Source organism: Brassica napus, chromosome A7 (assembly GCF_020379485.1).
Source record: "Brassica napus cultivar Da-Ae chromosome A7, Da-Ae, whole genome shotgun sequence".
Classification (NCBI taxonomy): domain Eukaryota; kingdom Viridiplantae; phylum Streptophyta; class Magnoliopsida; order Brassicales; family Brassicaceae; genus Brassica; species Brassica napus.
Genome location: NC_063440.1, coordinates 28,019,819 through 28,044,317, shown reverse-complemented (window position 1 = coordinate 28,044,317; position 24,499 = coordinate 28,019,819). Strand labels below are relative to the sequence as shown.

The 24,499-nt window shown below is 35.8% G+C and overlaps 6 protein-coding genes across 9 annotated transcripts; 5 read left to right on the top strand and 1 right to left on the bottom strand.

Annotated features, from left to right (window-relative positions):
* The first annotated feature begins 2,154 nt into the window (after positions 1-2,154).
* On the top strand, positions 2,155-4,916 carry LOC106354825 (GTP-binding protein 4). Of its 3 annotated transcripts, none has more exons than XM_013794868.3 (13): positions 2,155-2,357; positions 2,442-2,590; positions 2,672-2,795; positions 2,870-2,934; positions 3,016-3,129; positions 3,201-3,275; positions 3,464-3,574; positions 3,676-3,789; positions 3,863-3,934; positions 4,003-4,039; positions 4,132-4,244; positions 4,391-4,600; positions 4,690-4,916. In XM_013794868.3, exons 1-13 carry the CDS (start codon positions 2,264-2,266, stop codon positions 4,777-4,779), a joined length of 1,368 nt encoding a protein of 455 aa, XP_013650322.2. In that variant the 5' UTR covers positions 2,155-2,263; the 3' UTR covers positions 4,780-4,916. The 3 variants fall into 3 exon arrangements, with proteins under 3 accessions (XP_013650322.2, XP_048592416.1, XP_022560997.2); XM_048736459.1 differs by having other exon boundaries at positions 2,299-2,357; positions 2,482-2,590; XM_022705276.2 differs by lacking the exon at positions 2,155-2,357 and having other exon boundaries at positions 2,653-2,795.
* On the top strand, positions 4,754-6,590 carry LOC125576410. Its single transcript, XM_048736460.1, has 4 exons — positions 4,754-5,077; positions 5,170-5,240; positions 5,661-5,809; positions 5,887-6,590. The coding sequence occupies exons 3-4, from the start codon at positions 5,687-5,689 to the stop codon at positions 6,385-6,387; spliced, it is 624 nt and encodes a 207-aa protein (XP_048592417.1). The 5' UTR covers positions 4,754-5,077; positions 5,170-5,240; positions 5,661-5,686; the 3' UTR covers positions 6,388-6,590.
* Positions 6,591-7,971: 1,381 nt separating this feature from the next.
* On the top strand, positions 7,972-9,263 carry LOC106354824 (probable CCR4-associated factor 1 homolog 6). Its single transcript, XM_013794867.3, has 2 exons — positions 7,972-8,220; positions 8,300-9,263. The coding sequence occupies exon 2, from the start codon at positions 8,381-8,383 to the stop codon at positions 9,206-9,208; it is 828 nt and encodes a 275-aa protein (XP_013650321.1). The 5' UTR covers positions 7,972-8,220; positions 8,300-8,380; the 3' UTR covers positions 9,209-9,263.
* A 1,039-nt stretch (positions 9,264-10,302) lies between these two features.
* LOC106354823 (sister chromatid cohesion protein PDS5 homolog D) lies at positions 10,303-14,051 on the top strand. Of its 2 annotated transcripts, none has more exons than XM_013794866.3 (12): positions 10,303-10,607; positions 10,841-11,044; positions 11,114-11,295; positions 11,374-11,500; positions 11,584-11,781; positions 11,855-12,541; positions 12,630-12,731; positions 12,801-12,859; positions 12,940-12,991; positions 13,079-13,165; positions 13,254-13,303; positions 13,397-14,051. In XM_013794866.3, exons 1-12 carry the CDS (start codon positions 10,500-10,502, stop codon positions 13,848-13,850), a joined length of 2,310 nt encoding a protein of 769 aa, XP_013650320.2. In that variant the 5' UTR covers positions 10,303-10,499; the 3' UTR covers positions 13,851-14,051. The 2 variants fall into 2 exon arrangements, with proteins under 2 accessions (XP_013650320.2, XP_013650318.2); XM_013794864.3 differs by having other exon boundaries at positions 13,251-13,303.
* Positions 14,052-15,151: 1,100 nt separating this feature from the next.
* On the top strand, positions 15,152-17,252 carry LOC106354822 (cinnamoyl-CoA reductase 2). The gene is made up of 4 exons (XM_013794863.3): positions 15,152-15,495; positions 15,582-15,767; positions 15,936-16,288; positions 16,870-17,252. Exons 1-4 carry the CDS (start codon positions 15,223-15,225, stop codon positions 17,054-17,056), a joined length of 999 nt encoding a protein of 332 aa, XP_013650317.1. The 5' UTR covers positions 15,152-15,222; the 3' UTR covers positions 17,057-17,252.
* On the bottom strand, positions 17,219-19,938 carry LOC106354821 (metal transporter Nramp1). The gene is made up of 9 exons (XM_048735632.1): positions 19,910-19,938; positions 19,221-19,309; positions 19,044-19,148; positions 18,853-18,962; positions 18,596-18,777; positions 18,265-18,508; positions 17,954-18,190; positions 17,760-17,855; positions 17,219-17,682 (listed from the first exon to the last, which is right to left on the bottom strand). The coding sequence occupies exons 1-9, from the start codon at positions 19,936-19,938 to the stop codon at positions 17,377-17,379; spliced, it is 1,398 nt and encodes a 465-aa protein (XP_048591589.1). The 3' UTR covers positions 17,219-17,376.
* Positions 19,939-24,499: the final 4,561 nt, after the last annotated feature.

Sequence of the window (24,499 nt, the reverse complement as noted above, 5' to 3'; positions counted from 1 at the left end):
GTTATAGTATAACATGAAACTCGTCGCGAGACTGTTATATTTAAGCCACACAATTAAAGCAAGCGTGACATAGTGGTGTCAAAGAGAAAATGTGATCTCATTATTGTGTTCGATTATTGGATTGGAAAAATTAGTAATCATTATTTTCGTCCCAAATAAACTCTTCCATGCATTACTCTTTTTTTTTTTTTGGTAAAAATGCATTACTCATTTTGGGAAACGCTGTTGTCACTTATGCCACTAAAACAATGCAGAAATTCAAACCCTACAGTCTGAAAAATAAAATAAATAAATCAAAGCCTTTGTTTGGGAGTATAAGATGTTACACCGATTACTCTTGTATTTGTGATATAAAAAATTGTGTTAATGTATTTGCAATTCCACAGTTTTTTTTGTTAATCAAGATCTGATCTTTTCAAGAACATATCCAAAAACAGTTTACAAAATTAACGTGTCATATAGATGTTATTGGGCCTAGTATGATATTCTCCAAGTCAATTGATTTACATTTTATTGTAGTGCGCTAATATATTAAAATGCCTACGAACATTTTCCTTAGAACATCTCCAAAATAAACTCTATAACTCCAAATATAAAGTTTTTTGCTCTTCAAAAATGAACTTCAAAACTTCAAATTTGAAGTTTCATCTTTTTATTTGCATTTTGGTCCTTACAATTATACATCATATTTATAATTTTTAAATTTTTTTTTTGTTTATTGTTTTAATCCTTAAAACTTTTATATCTCATAAATATTTCAAATTTGTTATATAAACTTAAGTTTTACACATGAAATTAAATAAAAAAAATTAAAACAAGATTTATAATATTTTAAAACTAGAATTAAACAACAAGAATATTACAAAAAACCATAATAAAAACTTATTAAAAAGACACATTAAGACATAATTATTACTCAAATTTAAATATTATAACAACACTAATAGTTTGGTAAATTTGCTCCGGAACCTCCAAAATCTCCAAAATATTGTTCAACAAATTTTGTGTAACCGAAGATGATTGTTGTTGTTGCTCTTGACACATTTTTCGTATGATTCTTTCTTGTTCAGATCAAATGTATTCACGAATATTAACATCATCGATAGAAGCTAAGTTTTTTAGTAATATTTTATTTTCCTCTTTTATTTCTTTAAAAGCTAACTTTTTTGCTTCATTTTGCAGTCGTAATTCAATCATCTCATGACCTTTTTCTCTGCTTGTTGTACTTTCGTTTAAAAGATCAAGGATTTTTTCGTTTGATGATATCAAACTATCAGCAGACATATTATGAGGATATCCGGTTTCAACAATTTTTGGCTCGTAATCTACAAATAAAAAATAAAGAGAATCATTTCTTACTTCGAAATGCACTAGTTCATCATAAATGGGAGCATTATGGAAATAATTTTATGCAATAATGTAATATTTGCTTGCAGTTTAATATTTAATTATGTACTTTTATTTATAATTTTATATTTTAGTGTAAGATTTTTTTTAATTAATATTTCTGTAATATTTATATATATGTATTAGTTATTTATAGAAGTTTTATGAATTTACATCAACTATAACAAATATAAGGATCATAGTGTAAAATATAAATAATTTTGAAATTAGGTTTGAAGTTTTACTTTTGGAGAAGAATACATTGAAACTTCAAATATAAATTTTTGGAAACTTCAAAATAGAGTTCATTTTTTGAGATGCTCTTAATAAGCCACAAAGAAAAACATATTACCAAACCAATGAGCTTAAACGATAAGAAATAAGTTTAACATAAAATTCAAGAGAGGACAACAGATGGATTAATAATCCTTATTTTACTTAAAAACAAATTGAGAAATATTGAATAACAAGCCTTGACAATCCTTCCTTATCAAATCCATCCTTCATTGATCATCCTGACTCATGTAAGACAAGAACAAGCCAGCAGAGTAATATCATCAGTTAAAAATTTATGCAACGCTAACAAATAAGATGAAAATAACACATCCATATAATTCAAAACACATCATTAAGTAAGGCCTAATCTAGTGTATTAATAGAAGGCCCATTAATTCACATATTTCGTAAGCCCAATGCATCGTTTAGGTTCAGTGGGCCGGGTCAAGTTCTAGACCCAACTGAAGCTTTCCAGGATATGAAAACAAGCAGCAAAGCTTGAATCGAAGTGATGCTCATCACAATGAGACGTACATGGACAATCTCGATTTCGTGAATCCTACAAAGATATTTTGTTAACCGAATCATCAGCACTAGGACGATGAAATTGGCGTCGAGCTTGTTGTTTCCGAATCAATGGCGTCTCTTAGCATCACCACCGCAGCTTTATCTACCAGCTTTCATTTTTTCCACAGGTAAATAAATGCTTGATTTGTTTCATCCCCCCCCTGGGTTTCGTTCCGCTTACCTCTCTTCTCTATTCTCACACTCTTGTTCAGCCTCCTCCACTCCAAAGTCTCCCACTTTCTGGTCTCCAACCTTGCGTCAATGTCGGAATCTTCAGACAGCTGTTTCTCCACTCGTCACTTCAAGCTACTTGCCCACTTCCTACATCACTCAGAAGCAGATTGAAACCCCTACCTCCCCGGTAAAGTTCCCTCCTTTGAATGCAAGTATGAACCTTTTTGTGGGGACTTAACCAACCAAGAGAACGTTGGTTTTGTGCTAGGAAAAAAAAGGGCCACCAATGCAGGAAAGTTTGGGAGCTTTTCAAAAACTCCCCATGGTGATGCCATCTATTGATTTGTATTCTTCTGCTCTCAGGAAGTCCAAAAGAGTCCAACCTACTAAAGGTTTTATATTGATTCCTTTGTTCACAGACTCATTCGTTCAGACCCTTGAGCTGAGCCTGTATCCATTTTGTCAGGCATTGCTAATATTGCAAAGCGAGAAAGGAATAGAGGTGCTAAACAGCTTGATGCACTCATGAAAGTAACTTCATTTGCATCCTTCCCTTTGTTCCATATAAATGATTGTTGTCTTACCAAATCAGACATTGCTCTCTTGTTTAAGGAACTGGCTCTACCTTTAAAAGGATATATGGAAAGTTTTCCACGGAGGAGACTCTTGCATCCATATGAGCGGTCTCTTATTGAGTTGACTCTTGGTGATGGAAACTACGAGGAGGTATCTCTATTATGCATTCCCCTCTCAGTCGACTGATTCTAGCGTTGGCTTATAATTTTAGTTGTTCTTAGGTGTTAGGAAAAGTTGATGCTCTGAGGAAGAAGGTACAATCTGTTGGAAAGGAACATGCTTCCCTCTGTGCTAAGGTCAGACTTCTCAGTTCTGTATTTCAAAAAATAGATAATTGTATTTTTCATGTTAGTTTATCTCACATAAGTTGTGATTGGTACTTCAACACTAAAGGCGTTACAAGCTTATTAACAATACCCATTGTTCCATCTTATTCTATAATATATCACTTTAGGAATAGTTAAATGAGATCTTTTGTTTGCAGGCATTGTCAAAGCGAGAAGCAGAGGACCGGTTGAGCGAAGGTGTGGAGAAGCTTGAACTGGTTTTCCAGCAACAAGGAATAGCTGTTGATGAATTGTTAAGCATAGCAAAGGTTTGTTTACCATGAATGAACCTTTTGTTTTTCTCCTCCAGTGGTTTGATCTCTTTGAATTATTCGTTAGAGTTGTATGAAGAGAGTTAATTATTTTGCAGGTTTTGAGGGCTATGCCAGTTGTTGATTTGGAAATGCCAACTCTTTGCCTGGTTGGGGCACCAAACGTTGGCAAGTCATCTTTAGTGCGCATTCTTTCAACAGGGAAGCCTGAGGTTTGCTTTATGATCCCAATCTTCATATATAACTTGCACTCTCTCTTCCTTATATGATTGTTTGGCATGTCAGATTTGCAATTATCCTTTCACCACCAGAGGAATCCTCATGGGTCACGTCATTTTGAACTACCAACGATTTCAGGTAACTTGCTTTGCTTCGTCAAATCACATTACTCATGATTTGGATTGTTAATTATCTAAGCATTGCAGGTGACAGACACCCCTGGGCTTCTCAGGAGATGTGATGGTAATGTCTAGTTAGTACAACTTCTCTTTTGGCTACATGATTTTATGATGTTTAGTCAAGTTTTGATTGTCTTTTTATTGGGGTTGATACAGAGGATAGGAATAATCTAGAGAAGCTAACTCTTGCTGTACTCACTCATCTTCCAACCGCGGTTCTATATGTTCATGATTTAACTGGTGAATGTGGGACTTCTCCTTCTGATCAGGTAATCATTTTTTATGGCTTCAGTGCATTATTAATGTGCATATGGTTATTTTCTTTGAAATGATCTGAAGAAGACAAAACATGTGTGTGAGCCAAAATAGTTGGGTCTGATTATGTTGTTATATATTTGTTTTGAGGGCATTGCAGTTTCGAATTTATAAAGAAATAAAAGAAAGGTTTGAGGATTACCTGTGGATTGATGTTGTGTCCAAATGCGATCTGCTGGGAGGCGGCTCTCCGGTGATTTACGCCAAAGAAGATATAAGTAATGATGAAGCAGAAATCATTAGGTACAGGGAAACAGGACCTGATGGATCCATTCATGTCTCAGTGAAAACAGAACAAGGTCTCAGTGAGGTATGTAAATAACCCTACCCGAAATATTTGACTAAATAAAATGAAGAAGCAAGAGTGTGTGTGTTTTGAGTGCTCTACATGGCTTGCAGCTAAAGAGCAGAGTGAAGGAAGTACTGAGTAGTGAGATGGAGAAGATCAAAAGTGAAGTGAGAGTTGATCCAACTGTTGCTAGTTCTTAGAATAGAGAGATTTTGCCTTTTACCAAAACCCATTTTAAGCTTTTTCTCACTATTTCTTCTTTGTTTTTATGTTTCTTTAATAGGATTGATACGTTAATGCATTTTATGTATCAAAAGGTTAAATAATTGATAACTCATTTTCACTTCAAATAACTGAAAATTTGTTTGTAATTTATATATATTTGTAATTTAGAACTTGGCTATTTAAGTAAGTTGAGTGGCTTGACCTATAAATAGTGTATGTTCATGAGAGCATTATACACTATTAGCCAGATCAAATAGCAAGAACAGGTTGAAGGTAAATGCTTTACTCTCTGTTTTTCCTCCCCTGCTGCCTCTCTCAAAGACTTGGTTCCCAAGCAACTTAGAGGTTTCTTTTTTTTGTTGTAGATTTCTAAAGAGGGAATCTATCTTTCACGGTTCGCTCTCTGCACACCAAGATTCTCTCTTTCCCGTGTCACGTAAGTTTTTGATTCTTCTTTGTTTCACTTCCTCATTCTCGACTCCATTATGCCGTAGTTCTCCCATTCCCGTGTCACACAAGTTTTAGGGTTTCGTCTTTCCTTGTTTCCCTCGTAAACTTTCCTTACGTCTCGATTATGTTGGTTTCCCCTGAAAGTTATCAAGCCTTATTTGATATGTGCTTAAACTCGTAAGCTGCTGTTTTTAAGCCTTGAGATTGCTCTATGGACAAAGGTGTTTCTTGGATTTACGATCTTGATTTTGTTGGGTGTGTGTATGGCCATTGATGTTACGATCACCAATGACTGATTCTCTCAGTTTCCGGCGTAGAACTTCCTCAGGAACCTATAGTTTCGGATTCTCCGTTAGCTTATGATCTGTGTATCTTAGCTTTTACACTGTTGGCTTGCCTTTTTCAGGAGTAAAATAAAAAATCAAGAAGAAGATGGATGCTGTTCATGAATTGCAGAGGAAAATAATGCATTACAAACGCAAGACTAGTCGTCTTGAGGATGATCTTTTCCAGAGGGATCAAGAGATCATACGTGCAAAGTTCACATTATTGCAGGTACGTAACGTATACATACATTTTAAGATAAACTCATGGCTGCATCATGTTTTATTTTCTTCTTGTGGAACTTGTAGGCTCTGCCAGAACTAAATACTCCAGAGAAAGGCCCGTTGGTTGACAAAGTAAGAGTTCCGGGCTACCTAGATCCAAAGATGTTTGAAGCAGCGTGTCTCAAAGCGTGCCTTAATAACCCATCTGATGGTCGTGAGGGGGAATCAAGGAGGAAGGATAGAGCAATACTTGATGCCGAAACTCTGTGCAATGAGTGGAGAAGCAAAACCAGTAATGGAGTATGGGAGCTTTACATTGAAGGTCCGGAAGAGGGAGAAGAAGAAGACGACTGGGTACAAGTGGAGGCGCAGGATCTGCTGGACCTCAAAGAGAAATATGGTGATGAGCTTTACAAAGCTATTAAGATAGCATGGACTGAGTCACAAGAAAGTACAAGAACAGGAGTGCACTTGAAGCCTTGGGATTATGACGCTGGGAGGGAGAAAACATTAACAGAGCTACTTGTTCCACTTCGAGAGAAGATCCAGTTCCTCGCTATGAAAGCCAGTGAAGAAGGGAAATAAATATATGGGAAAAAAAACTATGGGATATACCAATCATATGAGTCTCTTGTGTCGGTTTCCAGTTGAGATTGGCTTAGGCTGATTAACCTTACTGCATGCGTGTTAATAGGAAGCCTTAGCAGCAATCGTTCATGTTTAGACCTTTTTTTTCTTGAGATTGTTAAGTATAATTCTTCGCAATATTCCGATAATTATTTAAAACTCCTCTAAGCAAACTTCACTATTTTAATTCTCGAGTTTGCAAAGCATTGTAAGACATATGTTGGCTTAAGCCATAACTTGGCAGATGAATCACTCTCTGTTGGTTGATGACATAAATTGTGGTATCTTATTAACTTCAATAAGTGAATTGTCAGCTGGTTTGGTTTGCTCTTTGGTCTTGTTTGCATTGCATCAGTGGACTTGTAAAGAATATAAATGAAATCAATTGGTCGTGTTTTCGTGCTACAGGAAGCAGATGCTCAAGGAAGAAGATAACTGTGGTCATTAGTCTTTAACATTTTAAGTTTTAACCGTTTAACTAGATTTTGATCCGCGCTTTTTAAGCGCGGATATTTTTTTGGTGACCATAAACTCAAATATTAAATGAATTTATGTTTATTATTAGATATCTAAAATATTTAAAGCTGTTTTATTATTATTATTTCAGCCGGGTATAATGTTTTTATTGAGTTTTCATATCTGAATCAGACTTGTGGTCGAACCGTAAGATCTAGTAACTCATATATAGTGAAATAGAATATAATAAAATGAATATAGTAAAAGTATATGAAAATCAAAAAGACCGTTATTAACCCACTGAGAAAAAATATAATTTGTTTTTTTGTTTTATAAATTTTTGATATATTAATATATATTTGACTTGTATAAGAAATTTCTTTTAACAAATATTGTTAAGTTTATTTATAAATATATTAATTATCAATCTACCAAAATAGTGAAACAAGTATTATTTTTTTTCCTTTTTTAATTTTCTATCAAACTATTATCAATTTAAAAAAAAAATCAATTTGTGACATATATTTTATTATTAGAAATCCATACAATTTAAATAATGTTACATCTATATGTATTTATGTATAAAATGGTCTTCATAATTTGTGATTTTGTAAAAAAAGATCTAAAGTTAATTTGGTTAATTTTTTTTTTCTGTAAAAAAAGTTAATTGAATTTATAATTTTCTTTTCTGAATGGGTTGTATTAGTTAAATTATCTTCTTAAAGTTAAACACCCAAAGCCCAATTAATAAAATTTATTTTACTGATAACAAAATGAGATTAAATAGGGATAACATATAATATATAAGGAAGACCAAAAAATAAAAAAAAAGACAGATCCAAAGAACCTTTATAAGTATATTTATGAAGACTGCTTCCCTTTTAATAGAATAGATTATGTCTTTGACAATTTAGCCCAAATTTTTAGACTTTTGTGTGTAAATTTAACTACGGTTTATAAAAATCCTAGCGGTTAATTAATTTTATTGATCTCCTATAAATATGAATTTCGGTAAATATTGTTTTAGCAAATAATGCAGAAAGATGATAAAAATGCGACATGAAATAAGCAGCGATCCTAATTAAGAAAACAGAAACAACAAAACTTTTGGAGAAACAAAAAGAAAATCGGATTCAGAATAGCAGAAAAACAAAAAAAAAAAAAGTAAAAGAATAAATAAAAAAGAAAAACGAAGAGAAGTTTGATTTAATAATAATAAATATCACTTCTTCTCCTACCAATTACCCCCTTTCGATAAACCACCACCACCACCCACATCCTCTGAAACCCTAGCCCACCACCAATCGAATCGCCGCCTACTCTTCCATCTACCAGGTTCGATTCCACCCGCACCACCTCCTTCGATTTTTCGATTTAGAAATTGAAATGTTTGATTGTGTTGGATTAATCGCAGATTTGATGAAACCGGATCGGGTCTTCCTCTAGATCCGTTCTAGGTTTTTTTCTCTAGATTCCCCCACCCACCGTCTTCTCCATGTCTCTGTTTCTAAAAGACGATTCGATCCAAATCCGCGAAGTCTGGAGCGATAACCTCCAGGAGGAAATGGATCTGATCCGCGAAGTCGTCGACGACTTCCCTTACGTCGCCATGGACACCGAGTTCCCCGGAATCGTCGTCCGCCCCGTCGGAACCTTCAAATCCAACGCCGATTACCACTACGAGACCCTAAAGCTGAACGTCAACATCCTCAACATCATCCAGCTCGGCCTCACCTTCTCCAACGAGCAAGGCAACCTCCCCACCTGCGGCACCGACAACAAATACTGCATCTGGCAGTTCAACTTCCGCGAGTTCGATCTCGACTCCGACATCTTCGCCGTCGACTCCATCGACCTCCTCAAGCAGTCAGGTATCGACTTCGCCAAGAACACTCGAGAAGGGATCGAGTCCAGGCGTTTCGCTGAGCTCCTGATGTCTTCCGGGATCGTGCTGAACGGGAACGTGCACTGGGTCACGTTCCACAGCGGGTACGATTTCGGATACTTGCTGAAGCTCCTCACGTGCCAGAACCTGCCCGATTCGCAGACGAGCTTCTTCGAGCTGATCAATGTTTATTTCCCGACGGTGTACGATATAAAGCACCTGATGAAGTTCTGCAACAGCCTGCACGGGGGGCTGAACAAGCTGGCGGAGCTGCTGGAGGTGGAGAGAGTTGGGATATGTCACCAGGCGGGGTCGGATAGTTTGCTCACGTCTTGTACTTTCAGAAAGCTTAAGGAGAATTTCTTCGTTGGTCCCTTGCAGAAATATGCTGGTGTTTTGTATGGATTAGGTGTTGAAAATGGTCAGGTTGCTCTCTAATATCATAATAATAAAAAAATTCAAATAAAAAGTCCTTAAAAGTTCTTTTTTTTTACATGAGGTTGTGTTGAATATACTGGTGTGCAACTGCATCATCACAGATTCGTAGAACTTTGACAATTAGGATCATAAGTGACGAGGGATAATATAGACATGAAATCTGTGTCTGAAACAAAATGATTCGAACCAAGTTTTTTTTTTTCTTACAAGACCGTGAGGAAACCGAACTGGAAACGTTTTGGTTGTCTGAATAAGCGATTGCTTTTGTCGGCATTACCCATTAGTTGATATTACTCAGGCCCGATATTGTAATTAGTGACCACGATTTGGGCTTTATAAGGCAAAAATGTTCCTTTACGACCTCTTACAAATTATACCACTCACTAAATAAAAGTTGATGTTTATTTCACTGTGCCTTTGGGCAAGGCTATAAGAAAAGTTCACTCAGTTGAAGCGATGAGGCTGATCCTGTTATTCCTCCTGTCGCTGAGGCAGCTGCTATTCCAGAGGACCATGGATCTGAGCTGACTCTTAGGAAGTCACGTGCTCACGGTGGTGTGACCGACCATAGAGGTCTGTCTTGATGAAATTGCTAAAACTTATTGAGAAGCGTGTGGCTCAGCTATGTCAAAGCTTGTTAAAGCTCTATGTGCTGATCATAACATCAATTTGCTTACTGTTCCAAATGCCAATAATACCTTTAGTGAATAAGTCTGTTGTAAGTCTTGCGGATGGCTTGTTAAGTTCGTCTTATGATACTAACTAATTCCAAAACCTATCAAAACTAGTAATCAACTTTATCATATTAAATACTACCAAAGGAAAAGAAGGCGGGAACGTGTCTGTTAGTAAAATGTCAGAGAAAAGAAAAGCGTAAATTACTTTTTGGTAAATCAAGTATTAAAGCCCCTCCTTCATTTTTTTAAATAGATTATTTATCCGTTTTCAGCAATTATAGTAACAAATTCTGTGATTCAACACAATCTAAATGTTCATTGATTTTTTATTTTTTTATAAAGAAAATGAATCTCTTTGCCTTAATAGTTTTGTAATTAGAGTTAGTGGTGTGGTATATAAGTTGTTTAGCACACACCGCTTAACCTCACAAGTCACAACCTTTACCCCCCGAAAGCTCGCTCTCTCTCTCTCTCCCCTTTCATTGTCTCGACGACCCTTATATGAGGATCCTAAGCGTTTGGTCGATAACAGTGTTTTCGGGTTAAAGACACAGTTTGATGTTCTGTTTTATTTTCTAGGGTTTTGAATTTCTGGGGGAAGAAGAAGAACAAATATGGCTTCTATTGTTGGATTGAACCATCTTGGTGAAGCACTCATCGATGCTGGAAACAGACTGCTCACCCCTCATTCTTCAACCGACGAGCTTCTCAATCTTCTCGATGTACGTCTTCCTCTTTTGATTCTTCCAATCAAAATCGTGTCTTTTGTTAGGTTAGATTCTTCGAAATGCGATTAGGGTTTCTCTTTCTTGCCGCTAAGGAAATCTCGAATTGATGTTTTTAGTGGATTGTTTGGTGAAAGTTTGCTCCTTTATTGGATTATCGAACTTGTTAATTTGGTGGAAGCAGCGAATTGGATCTCTAATTTTCAATTCCTTCATGTGCGTGTGTGTAGGAAACTGAGTCACTGCTGAGAAAAGTGGAGCAAGATCAACCCTTGTCAATGCAAAACGCCCTAATTCCCACCAAGAAGGCTTTGGTTTCAAGTGACCTCTTGAGCCACCCTGATTCTGATGTTAGGGTTTCTGTTGTCTCCTGCTTAACCGAAATCGTCAGGATCACTGCCCCAGAAGCTCCTTACACTGATGATCAGATGAAGGTAAACAGAAACAAATTAAATTACTTCTCTGTAATGGTCTTTTGAAGTCTTGCTTATTTTGTATCACAGGACGTCTTCAGGTTGACGATAGAAGCTTTTGAGAAGCTAGCTGATGCATCCTCTCGCAGCTATCAGAAAGCCGAGTCTGTTCTTGATAACGTATCAAAGGTCAAATCTTGCTTGGTCATGCTGGACCTAGAGTGTGATGACCTCATTCTACAAATGTTTCGCATGTTCCTGAGACTCATAAGGTAGATTAGATAATACAAAACCTAAGTTTCTAGAAACTCTTTAGATCATATACTTAACTGGTTTGTGTGTTCTGTTAGATCTGATCATCCACGAGTGGTTTTTTCTTCAATGGAGATGATAATGATTACAGTATTAGATGAAACCGAAGAAGTGTCAAGGGACTTTCTCGATATTCTGTTAGCTAGTGTCAAAAAGGATAATCAGGTGAGCTTTCTTCCTACTTACAAGTTAATTCTCTTAGCCGTCAACAAACTTTGGATTTGATTTGTCTTCACTTCATGTTTTAGAATGTTTCACCAATGGCTTGGAGTCTTGTTGAGAAGGTTCTCAGTAGATGTGCCCGTAAGCTTAAACCATGCATCATGGAAGCTTTGAAGTCTTCAGGGACCACCTTGGATTCATATTCACCAGTAGTTACGACCATATGCCAGACTGTTTTTGAAACTCCCAAGGTCCACAATGTTGTTGACACCAAAGAGAATGAGGTATTCTTGTTACCCTGAGCTCTATCGTTCGTTGTAGAGTTTCAGCATTTTTTAACTAATTCGCTTGATGTAGGACAAACTGGTTTTGGGGCATTCACGCAAGGAGACTCGTTCTAAAAGTGGTTCCAAGAGACCTGCGATAGATGAAAAATCAAGAAAGGGAAAGCAAGTGTGGTCTGAGAGTAGAGATGCAGAAACAGATGTAGGAGTCTCAGGGAAGAGAGGAAGGAAACCCAATTCATTGATGAATCCTGAGGAAGGTTACGACATTCCTTGGCTTTCAGGGAAAAGAGATTCTTTAAAGACATGTTCATCAAACAAAAAGCTTCAGAGAAAAGCATCAGGAGGAGGAGGAGAATCATCACTTGAAAAGGTGGCTGCAAAGAAAACGCCTCCGGCTAAAGAATCTTCCCCGGCCACTACTAGTAGGGCGCTGACGGGTTCAGTTAAACGAAGCAGGGTTAAGATGGAGGACACTGATCATGATTTAGATTCTCCTTCTTCACCCAAATTGAAGAAGCTGGCATCATGCTTCCGGGACGAAGAAGAGACTCTTGAGAAAGAATCAAACCATGAAATACCAGAAGATGACACAAAGATTGGAGAATCAAGGAAGAAGACAAAGTCCCAGAAGGGCGGGAAGAAGAAGCCAGTTGTGAACTCCAGCGGAAAAAGATCGTCAGCTCGCACAGCTGCTAAGAAAAACAACTTGGAAGGTGCTTCTTCGGATACTCCTGCTCCACAATCATCAAAGGACAAGGTAGATTATCATATCTTTCTCTTATTTAATTAATGATATATCATAAAACTTTATGTGTTGAATCTCATGTTTCGATCAAATATTGCAGAAGAAGAAGGTTTCTCAAGTTGGAGCTAGAGCATTGGCAGAAGAATCTGAAGAAACTTCAAAGAGCCAACAAGTGAGGAGCCGGACAGCAAAAAAAGAAGTGGTATAATAAGCTTTGTCGCCTTAGCCTTTATATTATTGTCACATATCTGTTAGTAACTCCTCTTTTCAGGGCTCTGGAGCGGATTTGGTCGGGAAGAGAGTGAATATATGGTGGCCGCTGGACAAGACGTAAGTGCATATGAAAGTTGAAAGGTTCTTGTTTCCAAAGTGTAGTAGCTTAAATCGTTGATTTGTGTTTCACTGTGCAGTTTTTATGAAGGCGTCATACAGGCTTATTCTGGTCGTACGAAGATGCATCAGGTGAGTGAGATACAATCTCTGATTATCTGCTACTCAACTCTGTTGCTCCTCTGTCAGAATTATGGATTTATTCACATTTGATTGCAGGTATTATATACTGATGGAGAATCAGAAGAGCTTTATCTTTATAAAGAACGCTGGGAGCTACTTGAGGATCTCTCTTCTGCCAGTGAGGTATACTGTGTTTCTTTCTCTATTTGTTTCTCGCGTGAATGCGTAATCGCAAATGCTTTAATGATTTCCCCCCAAAATCAATTAGCAGGAGGAGGATATGGAGATTGATCTGCCAGAGTCCATTCCTTTATTTGACATGTGAGTAAACACGGATCATGTGTCTGTCAGCTTCTCATTTATTGTGATCCTGTTTGTAAAAGTACAAGTCCTCTTATGTTATGATTGTTGCAGAATGCAGAGGCAGAAAGTCAAGAAAAGCAAAAACGTGGAATCATCATCAAACAAGGATTCTGGCAAAAAGGCAGCAAGGGAAGGGAAGAATGTCAAATCATTGAAAGAGTTAAGTGCTGTTGAAACTGGCAGAAGAGAAGCAGAGCAGGAAGTGAGCCGAGATGTGGACGAGGAAAGCGAAGATGAGTATTATAACAGTGAGATGCAAGAAGATGAAGAGAACCTGAAATGGACTGAGACAGAAGCTAAGGAAGAAGAGGAACAGTTTGAAACTCCAGAGGTTGAGAGTGAGAGAGACGGCTCAGAGTCGGAAGAGGAGCCAAAGTGGAGAGAAACAGATGATATGGAGGACGAAGCAGAAGAGAGAGAAGAGGCTGAGGCTGATGATAAAGTGCCAAAAAGCTCAAGCCTCTCCGAGATCGAGAAAGACTCTGATGAAGAGAGAGGGTCTTGAATTGGAGTTTATGCGTCGTGAACAAAAACCATTTGCTTTAGACTCTCTATTTCCTTTATTTATCTTTGTTACTAGATTTTTACTGAACCTGTTAGAGAGATATGACGTCACCTGGTCTGTGTTGTGTCTCTGAAAGTTTGTGACATTTGTATTTTAGGAAAGCATAATCGTTGTTTACTAGATAAAGAGCCACGTTTGTCACTCGGTTATAAGGTTATTTTTCCACGTGAGAGATTCAATTCCGAAATGATTGAGAAACCGCTCGGAAATTTTCTGTGTGTTCAATTACATTCAACCATCTCGGGACAGGACACGGTTTGAATAAGACACTCATCTTGTCCAAATATTAACTTTGTCAAAGATGGCTTGCAAAGTCTTACTTTTGTCAGTCTTCTTTTCTTTAAAATAGTTGCTATCAAAAAAGCAATATCAATCTAATGGTCAAGAATGATGTTACTTTTATTTATAACAAAAGATATATATAGTAAATGTTTTTCACGTAGTACATCAAATTAATTGGTTAATTAGTTGAAAAATACGGACTTATGCTCAGGGGAACTTTCGTATTAGTAAACAGGTTGGGCCCCCCTGGCTTTTAAGTTACATTAATTCATGTACAATATTGTCAATGTCAATATTCTCAACCTCTCACCACCCCTTGTTTTTTTTTTAATTAGGGTATATAAGATTTATAAGTTTAAGCCAAGATAATGGATAATACACCAAGAAGAAACAAACTACAAAAGACAAGGCATAACTCCTAGATTTGTATATAGATTTTAAAGAACGTACGTACAATATACTAACTTATTATTATCAAGGTCTTCAGACTTCTAGAACTCCATATACATGGATTATTAACTTAAGGGAATGCTGCCATTGCCAAAGAAAAAAAAAACTTAATAGTTGGAGTAATTGGCAATTTTCTTCTGTTGTTTTAAAATATATTTTGACAAATTTTCTTTTGTTGTTTTCAAATATATTTGGCAATTTCCTGAAATTTAAAAGCCAACCAAATAAGGCTTTCCACTTGGCAAGTAAAAGACAGATTCACAACACCTTTGGTTGACGATTTTGTTTGACCTTTTATGGGAATGCATTTACACTTATCACCTACAACTTTGAAACTATTCCACTTATTCTCTAGTGTCCTTAAAATAAATCAAATCAAATATGATTCCCGATAGTTCCTTCTTCATTCACCAACTCTTTACCTTGGTTAGGTGAAATAAAGCCAAGTTGTAACTTATGAAACGGTGACTTCTTTTGATGTCTCTATAAATACAAACCAGAACGCTTCCTCCAAACGACACATCATAACTTATAACATTTCTCTCTCTCTCTCTTAAACCTTCTTACCCAACAGAAAAAAATGCCTGCCGACGGGAAACTTGTTTGCGTCACTGGAGCCGGTGGCTACATTGCTTCTTGGATCGTTAAGTTACTCTTGGAGAGAGGCTACACCGTTAGAGGAACCGTGCGGAACCCAGCTGATCCCAAGAACAACCACCTCAGAGAGCTCGATGGAGCCAAAGAAAGACTCACTCTTCACAGTGCTGATCTTCTCGACTACGAAGCTCTTTGTGCCGCAATAGATGGCTGCGATGGCGTTTTCCACACCGCTTCTCCGATGACCGATGACCCCGTTAGTAACTATATTTAATTTTCCTAAATCCATAATATTACTCTGTTTTATTAGGTTTAATCTTATTTATTAAGGTAAATATATAGGAGACAATGTTGGAACCGGCGGTGAACGGAGCCAAGTTCGTGATCGACGCGGCGGCTAAAGCCAAGGTGAAGCGTGTGGTGTTCACGTCATCTATCGGTGCTGTTTACATGAACCCTAACCGTGACCCTCAAACCATAGTCAACGAAGATTGTTGGAGTGATCTTGATTTCTGCAAAAACACAAAGGTATATTTATTATATATATTTATATCTTGGTCTATATATTTTTTGCATGGAGTTTTATTCAAACCCACCGACCGAAATACATGTAACCATGTGGCTGTAATAAGGTCACATGTCAAGCCTTAAAACTTAATTTCTCAAATTCTGACCTATTTTATCGGTGCCTTGTAGAATTGGTATTGCTATGGGAAGATGGTGGCGGAACAATCAGCATGGGAGACGGCGAAGGCTAAAGGTGTGGACTTGGTGGTGCTAAACCCGGTTCTAGTTCTTGGACCACCGCTCCAGTCAGCGGTCAACGCTAGCCTAGTCCATATTCTCAAGTATCTCACCGGCTCAGCCAAGACCTATGCTAACCTTACTCAGGTCTACGTGGACGTCCGTGATGTGGCACTAGGCCATGTTATGGTCTACGAATCATCCTCTGCCTCAGGCCGTTACATCCTCGCCGAGACCGCGCTTCACCGCGGCGAGGTTGTCGAGATTCTTGCTAAATTCTTCCCGGAGTATCCACTTCCCACCAAGTAAGTCCACGTTTGACCTTTTTAACTCTTTGGTCAAAATTATATTAAAGTCAACACGATCTTGTGGGTCTAGTAAAATACAACCTTGGATTTTACAAACTATTTGAGTTTGATTTTTGATACTCGAAACAATCTAATCAAGATTATCCTCTTTTTTTCAACAAATCAATAAATTAGTTAGGATAAAAGGGACATGAGTGGTAGTTGGTATTGAAATGTGTTACTATTTGTCCCATATATCAAAATTGGTATGTACTAACTTCACATCACAAGGTCCACATCATGTTTCACCTACTGCTTACGCTGAGATCTTACAAAATCCTATATGTACACGTGTTTATGTTTGTTTTTCTTTGGATTTATACTAAAAATGGTGTAGTCTTGTTACTGGTCCAAATTCATTTGACAAAAGAACTAGAGTGTTAACAGTATGTTCTTTCTTCACCTACTCCATAGTTTGGTCACTAGTTTCATGACTTGTGTCTCTTTTGGCTAGTTCAATAGTTGATACGTTACATATACAAGAAGCCATTTCCAGGCTATGTTATTAACATATAGTGTGCTTATTATAATATTTGTAGGTGTTCGGACGATAAGAATCCAAGGGCAAAGCCATACAAGTTCACTACTCAGAAGATAAAAGACTTAGGGTTGGAGTTTACACCCATCAAGCAATCTCTCTACGATTCTGTCAAGAGCTTGCAAGAGAAAGGTCATCTTCCTCTTCCTCAATATTCCAACCAAGACAACGTCACAATCGAATCCTAGAACACGATACGACCATCATCTCTGATCATACCCACATAAAATACGTTTGATTTTACTAAGTTATATTTGTTTAATCTTGAAGCATATATACAATTATATATAGCTGAATGCCCTCTTCTTTTCGTAATTTAGAATGTCACTCGTATGTATAATGTATGATATGATAGTGGAAACAATGATTTTATTATCCGATGTCATGATTGTAACGTTGTTCCTTACATAAAACTTACTAGAAAAAAAAAAAGAATTCTTATAAAATCTAAGAACCACTATCGAAAGGTATTCATTTGAGTCCTAGTACTGATATGATTGTATAAGATTCAATCAGCATTGGATGTAGACGCTTTACCAAACTGCATGTCGACAATGTCTTGTCTTGGAAGTGTCTCCACAGTTTGTGAATTAGTCGAAGCAAGAAGAGGACCAGCTTCTCCGTTTTTTCGAAAGACAAGATAAGCTATGGAGGCTAAGTAGATGGCAATGCCTGTGAACCCAAGAATTCCACAAAAGACGACAAGGACATGCTTCATGTGGCTATGTATAAGCAATTTAGTGAAACTGCTTACTATATAGTATATATTTATCCCCATGATTAAACCACCAATGACCCATGTCAAAGCTGAAATCTGTTAGATAAAAAGGAAACATATGAAGTTAATTGATAACATTTTTCCTTGGTTCAGTGAAAATGAGTTATGCATACCGCCATATGGTTTACGTGTGAACCCATCTTGATTTTGCAGCTAGTGAACTTGAGAAGAGGAACTAACGCAAAGGGCAGCTCAAAGGATAAGATCATCTGTTCACAGTTTATTCAACCAATGAATTGATTTGTTTATGGTAAAGTCATATAAATATATAGATGTGACTAGCTAGAGATGGGAAAGATTGTGTTACCGAGGCAATGATGATTAACTTTCCAGCTCCAGCTGAACCACCAATGAGAGCAACGATTAGACTCGGGATAATAGCTAAGCATCTTGTTAAGAAGTTCCTGAGCCATGGAACAAGTCTTAGATCAAGAAACCCTTGCATGATGTATTGTCCAGCATATGTTCCGGTAATAGTTGAGCTCTGTCCGGAAGCAAGAAGTGCGATGGCAAATAGCTTTGAACTCCATTTACCCACAACGTTCTGTTTGAAAACAAACAAGCTTTAATGTTCTGAAACATTATAGAAAGAAACAAAAGCCGTAGTAAGCAAGTTACCCGTAGAAGAAACGAAGCCTTGTTTAAGTCCAAATCCTCACATTTAGCTCGGTCTTCGGGGGTTAAATCCGAGGCATTACAAACAGCACCACTTACTGATATCACAGAGACGTTTATAAGAAAGGCCACCATTAGAGCCAGTCCGCTTTCTATCAAGTAAAACCTACAAGCCTCTTTGATGCCAGTAGATGAACGTGGGATTTTCCTCGAGAGAACCAACGCAGAGTGCAAGAAGAGATTGTGCCTGTGGAAAAAGAAATGATCGCATAAGATTTTTATTAAGGAAAAAAAAAATCTCTTATGAATATTGGTGAAGAAACTGTGAGCTTACGGCATAACCATAGCTCCAAGCAAAGAGATTGCAAGACCAGTTGCACCATTTCCTTTGAGTTGTGGAACAAAGAGACCATGTAGGACTTCTCCTGCGTCTGGCTTTGAGTAGTGTAGCTCAATGACGAAGCATATAGCTATTGTGAACACGAGAAATGCAACCAAGAACTCCAGCTTTCTTACCTGTGAATGACAAACATCATAAGGCTTGACTATACATAGCACCGTGACATGGAAAAAGATCAAAGAAAAGAATACCCCGTATTGTTGAAGTGCGAGAAGCATCAGTGTACTTAAGCCTGTAAGAAGAACACCAATCCATATGGGTATGCTAAAGAGCATGTTCAGTGCAAAAGCTGTTCCGATTACTATATAAAAAAGTAAACCAAGAATGATTAGCACTAACAGAGAAATTATAGAAACAAAGTAAGAGTATAGAAATTTGGTACCTTCTGGAATGTCACAAGCGACTATTGCAATTTCAGCAACAACCCATAACAAAAAGTTCGGAACTTTGGAGTATTCAGCTCTACAATGCTCAGCTAAATGTTTTCCTGTGATGATATAACCAAAATAAATTCAGCAAAGTTGATGTATAAAAACTTATAACCAAAGAGTAACATAACCTGTGACAACACCAAGATTGGCAGCCAGAGATTGAATCACCAAACCCGCACAAGACGCCACCAATATGATTTTGAGTATTGATATATTTCTGTCTCACATTATTTCATTTGCCTTTTTGTAGTAGCTGTTTATTGGGTTCTCTCTTACTAAGTAATTTCTTTGTGAATGATTTTGAGTATTGATAAAAGAAAGTGCGCAAACTACGTATATATAGAGGTAAACCTGAGGCGAGCTTTAAGGAGATTTTATGGTGGATTTATTCTTTTTAATCACAAACAAAATCGTGGATTCATTAAGAAAGATTTACGTAATATGGTAGTTTTACACTTACAAGAACACTATAGCACACGCCAAACACACTTTTCTCCTTTCCCAACACACTTTTCCCTAACTAAAACCTACGTAACTCAACGCTCCCTTCTTTTACGGTTGAACTCTAACTAACCCTTAACTAAATAACAATTTTTTTTAATTAATTTTTAATATTACGAATCTTGTTTTTTTTCGACAAAATATAACTATTGGAGAGAATTTATTAACTTGACAGTATATATATAGTCTTTGTGAAACTACAAGATAGCCAGTACGGAGGATTTTTAAACACGATGAATAAAAATATGATGTAGGAGGTACTTTCTGTGCCAATCGGTGAGCTGGAATATTTGCCTGACGAGGTGTATAAACACACTTCCGTTTCTTGAAAGTCAAAGCAGCCATAAGAATATCACGACTAACATTACGAAGACGATACTCTGTTGATTCTACTTGAAGATGTCCAAAACAGTGCGCATGCTTCTCCTAACCAAGCCGAACCTCAATATCGTGCTACTCCATTAGCGTCACGTACAATCCATCCACATTTCACTCTTTTCGTATTTGGATCAAAAGAAGCATCGACATTACATTTAACAAAGCCGTCGGGAGGTCTTGACCATACCGGTGTCCGTTTTTTTTTGATGCTTGAATAAACCGCTGTCCATTAATCTCTGTAGCCAAATCCTGCCTAGCTTTAAGCCATTACGAGAAACTGACCAAACAATCTTATCAGGTTCAACTTCCTTTGCCAAGAAGATTTGGTTTACTATGGCTCTGTCCTCAGCATTTAAGAAATTAGCTAAGGCTTCACCATTCCAGTGTCTATGGTTACCATCACTGGTGATAAGCTCCTTGACAAATATAGGATCACGAGAGAAACAATTAGTTGCAGGTCGCGGGGGGTCAGTATAGGAAGCCAATGTTATTGATTGCGTGTTTGTCTTGTGATAATTCTGTGTCTCTTTTGATAAAACCGATTGACAAAAATATGAGGAACAGGACATCACCATTTTACAGAGGAAAGATAATAAGGAGTTAGCAGAACCGATGGTTTACTGGTTTGATACCAGACATAATTGAGGAGGAGTAAAGAAGTTAGGGAAACAGATCTTTTATTTTATAATATGGTGAAAATAAGTTACAATTGATGTAAAAAACAGTCTATTTTTTTTTGATTAAATTTAACATTCAATTCAAAAAAAAAAAATGTGTCTATATACAGTTTGTTTGATTGCGTGTTTGTCTTGTGAAAGTTTGGTATCCATTGATAGTTCTATTAGTCACCTGATGCTAAGCATCCATTTCATTTTGTTGTTTTGACACTTTTTTGTTAATGTGACACAAGAGTTTTACATTGTGACTATGAAAGTTCTAAACATAGGTTTCCAAGTTGGAGAATATGGTTATGAAGCAACTGACTTCTAATCTGATGAGAAGATTGCTACAAGTTGTATAATTAATGAATTGTCTATACATTGTTTGCTCTGTTACTTTTTCAGTGAATTGGTGATATTATCATTGAGAGAAGCACAATTTGTTTCTTGGAATCCTCTTTAAAAAGGTTCATACCAAAAACAAGAATAAAACAATGTAATATTGCAATTGATTGGCTTTATCTTGTTCTGTAATCAACAATCATGTCTCTTTTCTATTGTTATTGGCATCATCAATAAAAAAAATTAAAAAATTTGGACATCAAGTTTATACAAATTTTTTTAAAAAAAAAAAAAATTGTATTTGAAAATTGATGTTTTAGACTTTAGTTGTTACATTTTACTTTAAAACTAAAATATAAATGTAATTCTAAAATTGTGGCATAATTTTATTGGGAAGAAAACAAAATTTAAAAACAAAACTAAAAGTCAATAGATAAAAATATGTATTTATTTTTTATTAATATGTATGAAAATTTTAAAATATTAATATTTCAAATACATAGGGAGTATTTGTTACAGAACTGAAAGAAGAAAATTATTTGAATAATGTAACATGAATAACTCAAACATGCTATCATAGATTATTCAAAGTTTATAATCTAATTACTACATAATTGGCAGGGGAAATGATAATCTGATATGCAAATACGGTTAACATTTCATTGGTTTATCTTATTTAGAGACATATTCGTGCACTGAATTGCCAATAAGACTCTGACACGAACTCGTCAGGAGAATATTTGAATCAATAGAAACCGTATTAATATTATTTCATAGATAAGTCATTTTTGGTCGGCCATCTACCATAAAGAAAAGTATAATTTATATTTCAAGAAAACAAAAGAGACGTGAAGCCAATTCGAACCATCGAACTAAATATTGATATACAAAATAGATGTCAAAGAAAAACGTGTAATTCACGGAAACACACTGTTGCTCTGATGGCTTCACTTTTACGGTAATGGATACTATTTGAAGAATCATTCATTGAATTCATGTCACAGTCAGTTCCATGTTGTTTAAAGTAGCAGTAAATACGCGAAGAAGTTTCTATATATAGAACCTTTGTTTTTCAATAGGAAAATTCTATGATTAGGGTTAAATCAATAAAATATATTAAAACTATATAAAGGGTTATGTATTATGCAGCTTTTTCATCTATCAATATATGAAAAAACTGAAGGAAATTATATGTTTACCATTTTCATGGTATCACTTTTCATTTTTACCACCACTAAGAAAACATTTTTAAAATATCTTCTTCATTAAATGGCAAAAGACTCTTATGCCCTTGTTATTTATATATATAATAAATTATTATTTAAATAAAAAAATAAAAAATAAAGTACAATTTTTTTTATGTTTTCGAATTATACTTTTTCAAATTCGAACCTTTTTATAAATTTTTTTTTTTCAAATTTCTTTTTGAAAAACGAAAATTATGTTTGAAACTATTTTTTAAATTTTTTTATATATATTTTAAGTATTTATTTATATATTTATTAGAATCACAAATTTCACATTCCAAAAACCTTATCCCACCCCTCAACTCTAAACCTTAAGTCTAGATTAATTAACCCTAAGGATATAATTGTCTTTTACTCTTCATTAAAAATGAGGGTAAAAGTGGTTATTGTAAATATAAAAAGTGGTACTATAAATATGTTATTTGTGGCAATTTCCCAAAAAACTGCCTAATTAGGAAAAAAATGACGCAAAAAGAAGTAAAACCATATGTGTAAGAGTAGACTCTAGCAAAACTACTCTCTTTTTTTTCTTTCTCAAAAAAAAAAAGAAGAAGAAGAGTAGACTCTAGCATTTGGGATTAGTCTTTGTTTTTTCATACTTGGTCGTGTTATTAAGTGAACGTGGGCACTAGAGACAAAAACCAAAAGACCATTTCCAAAAAGGCAAGAGGAATTAAGAATATCATATTAATATATTTAATAGCCAACACATGTTTTAGACCTTTATTAGTTCATGAACCTTTGAATTGTACGGCATTTTGTTCCTTTTGCTAAGTTCAATGCATCTCTGGAGGACCTACTGCTTAACTAACCAAGAGGTCCAAGATACAGAATAATATCACAAAGGAAAAGAAAGCCATTATAGCTTTAACCTCTTAAAATGTAAAACAAACTTTCAATTCCATTACTTCTTTGGTTTCAGAAATATAGCTATAGTATCGGGGCGATACTTTTGAAGAAATTGAAACAAATTAATCTAGATTTCTATGTTTTGGTATCCATGTCTACTTAAGATTTTTGACTAACAAAAACGTAGACATATGTTTATACATAAGGAGATGACATATTGACATGCAACACTTTGTAACTAGATTATCTGCAATGTATTCATCTAAATTTCTTGTCAACAGAATATGACATTTTCCAAAATTAATAAAACGTATGGGTCTATGCCTTTTGTTTTCTGAATCTTAATAAAAAAACTGGATGGCTATTTGTTTGAATAAAAGGATGAAGAAGACAGACAAGGAAGGAATGGATCTAAACCAAACCACTCGTGTGTAAGGTGTTTCGAAGTCAACGGTCAAAGTCTTCAAAATACTGGAAAGGAAAGGAATTGTGCTTTCGTTACTTGGCTGCTTCTGTTCTGTCTTCTGGACGAGAATAGTTTTGCTTTTTGGTTGATTTTTTGTCCACTTGTATTTTCATTTTCCTAACTTCATCATCATCAGTGACGTCCAATATATCCCATCACCGACCTATATTTTATTATTTTTCCACTACAAATTCGTTTAATTTTTGGTCGGTCAGATCTTATTCTTGGACACCCTATAATCCTTTTTTTTACACGGACACTCTATAATCCATTCTCAAATATTCATGCATGTATAGTGTTTGACCAAAACATAAATATAGTGAACGTGTGCATGGCGTATTGGCATCTAACTAGCTTATAAATCATTCAAAATGAATGTAGTCCTTGATTATAAATAATTTCATGCTATATGAGGTTTTTTTTCTTTTTTGCAAACTAAACAATTATCTGATTTATGACTAAATTGTTCGTCGAGTGCTGTAAGAATAAGAACCAACCTAGTTCGATTTTTTCTTAATAAAGAAACTATTAGCAGCCATACTTTTCCTTTACGACATTCGTCAATGGGGATCCATCTTTTGAACAGTTTGATTACAGTAACTGCTACGAATATAACCAGTAAAACGTGATCTGTTATGATTGTAAGTTTGTAAATTGTAATTCGAGTATATTTTATAGGATTTATAGGTTATACAACAAGATTTCATCAACTGATTAAAAATGGCTTGAATTTTCAAAATAAGCTTTTCTACGATGCGTAAGATTTTTTATATGATTGTAATAATTAATAGGATATTTAATATCATCTATCTAAATAACATTTGTACGTGGAATGGGATGTGAAAGGAGTGAAGTATATATATAGTATAATGCATGATAAAGTCCAAAATGATCGGCATATGGTTATTCCATCTCTAGCTCAGTCAAGTATCTTTTCGGATAGTGGATATGCATGAGGTCAAATT

Excerpts from the sequence above, each read along its gene's own strand:
- LOC125576410 (XM_048736460.1), top strand. The coding sequence starts at position 5,687 with ATGGATGCTGTTCATGAATTGCAGAGGAAAATAATGCATTACAAACGC. Across the intron at positions 5,810-5,886 it reads CAAAGTTCACATTATTGCAG|GCTCTGCCAGAACTAAATAC; the intron begins GTACGTAACGTA and ends TGGAACTTGTAG.
- LOC106354822 (XM_013794863.3), top strand. The coding sequence starts at position 15,223 with ATGCCTGCCGACGGGAAACTTGTTTGCGTCACTGGAGCCGGTGGCTAC. Across the intron at positions 15,496-15,581 it reads CTCCGATGACCGATGACCCC|GAGACAATGTTGGAACCGGC; the intron begins GTTAGTAACTAT and ends GTAAATATATAG. Across the intron at positions 15,768-15,935 it reads ATTTCTGCAAAAACACAAAG|AATTGGTATTGCTATGGGAA; the intron begins GTATATTTATTA and ends GGTGCCTTGTAG.
- LOC106354821 (XM_048735632.1), bottom strand. The coding sequence starts at position 19,938 with ATGGCTGCTTTGACTTTCAAGAAACGGAA. Across the intron at positions 17,856-17,953 it reads AGTTAATCATCATTGCCTCG|ATGATCTTATCCTTTGAGCT; the intron begins GTAACACAATCT and ends AACTGTGAACAG. Across the intron at positions 17,683-17,759 it reads CACACGTAAACCATATGGCG|ATTTCAGCTTTGACATGGGT; the intron begins GTATGCATAACT and ends TTTATCTAACAG.
- LOC106354825 (XM_013794868.3), top strand. The coding sequence starts at position 2,264 with ATGAAATTGGCGTCGAGCTTGTTGTTTCCGAATCAATGGCGTCTCTTA. Across the intron at positions 2,796-2,869 it reads AAGAGTCCAACCTACTAAAG|GCATTGCTAATATTGCAAAG; the intron begins GTTTTATATTGA and ends CCATTTTGTCAG. Across the intron at positions 2,935-3,015 it reads AGCTTGATGCACTCATGAAA|GAACTGGCTCTACCTTTAAA; the intron begins GTAACTTCATTT and ends CTCTTGTTTAAG.
- LOC106354824 (XM_013794867.3), top strand. The coding sequence starts at position 8,381 with ATGTCTCTGTTTCTAAAAGACGATTCGATCCAAATCCGCGAAGTCTGG.
- LOC106354823 (XM_013794864.3), top strand. The coding sequence starts at position 10,500 with ATGGCTTCTATTGTTGGATTGAACCATCTTGGTGAAGCACTCATCGAT. Across the intron at positions 11,045-11,113 it reads ACACTGATGATCAGATGAAG|GACGTCTTCAGGTTGACGAT; the intron begins GTAAACAGAAAC and ends TTTGTATCACAG. Across the intron at positions 12,732-12,800 it reads GGACAGCAAAAAAAGAAGTG|GGCTCTGGAGCGGATTTGGT; the intron begins GTATAATAAGCT and ends TCCTCTTTTCAG.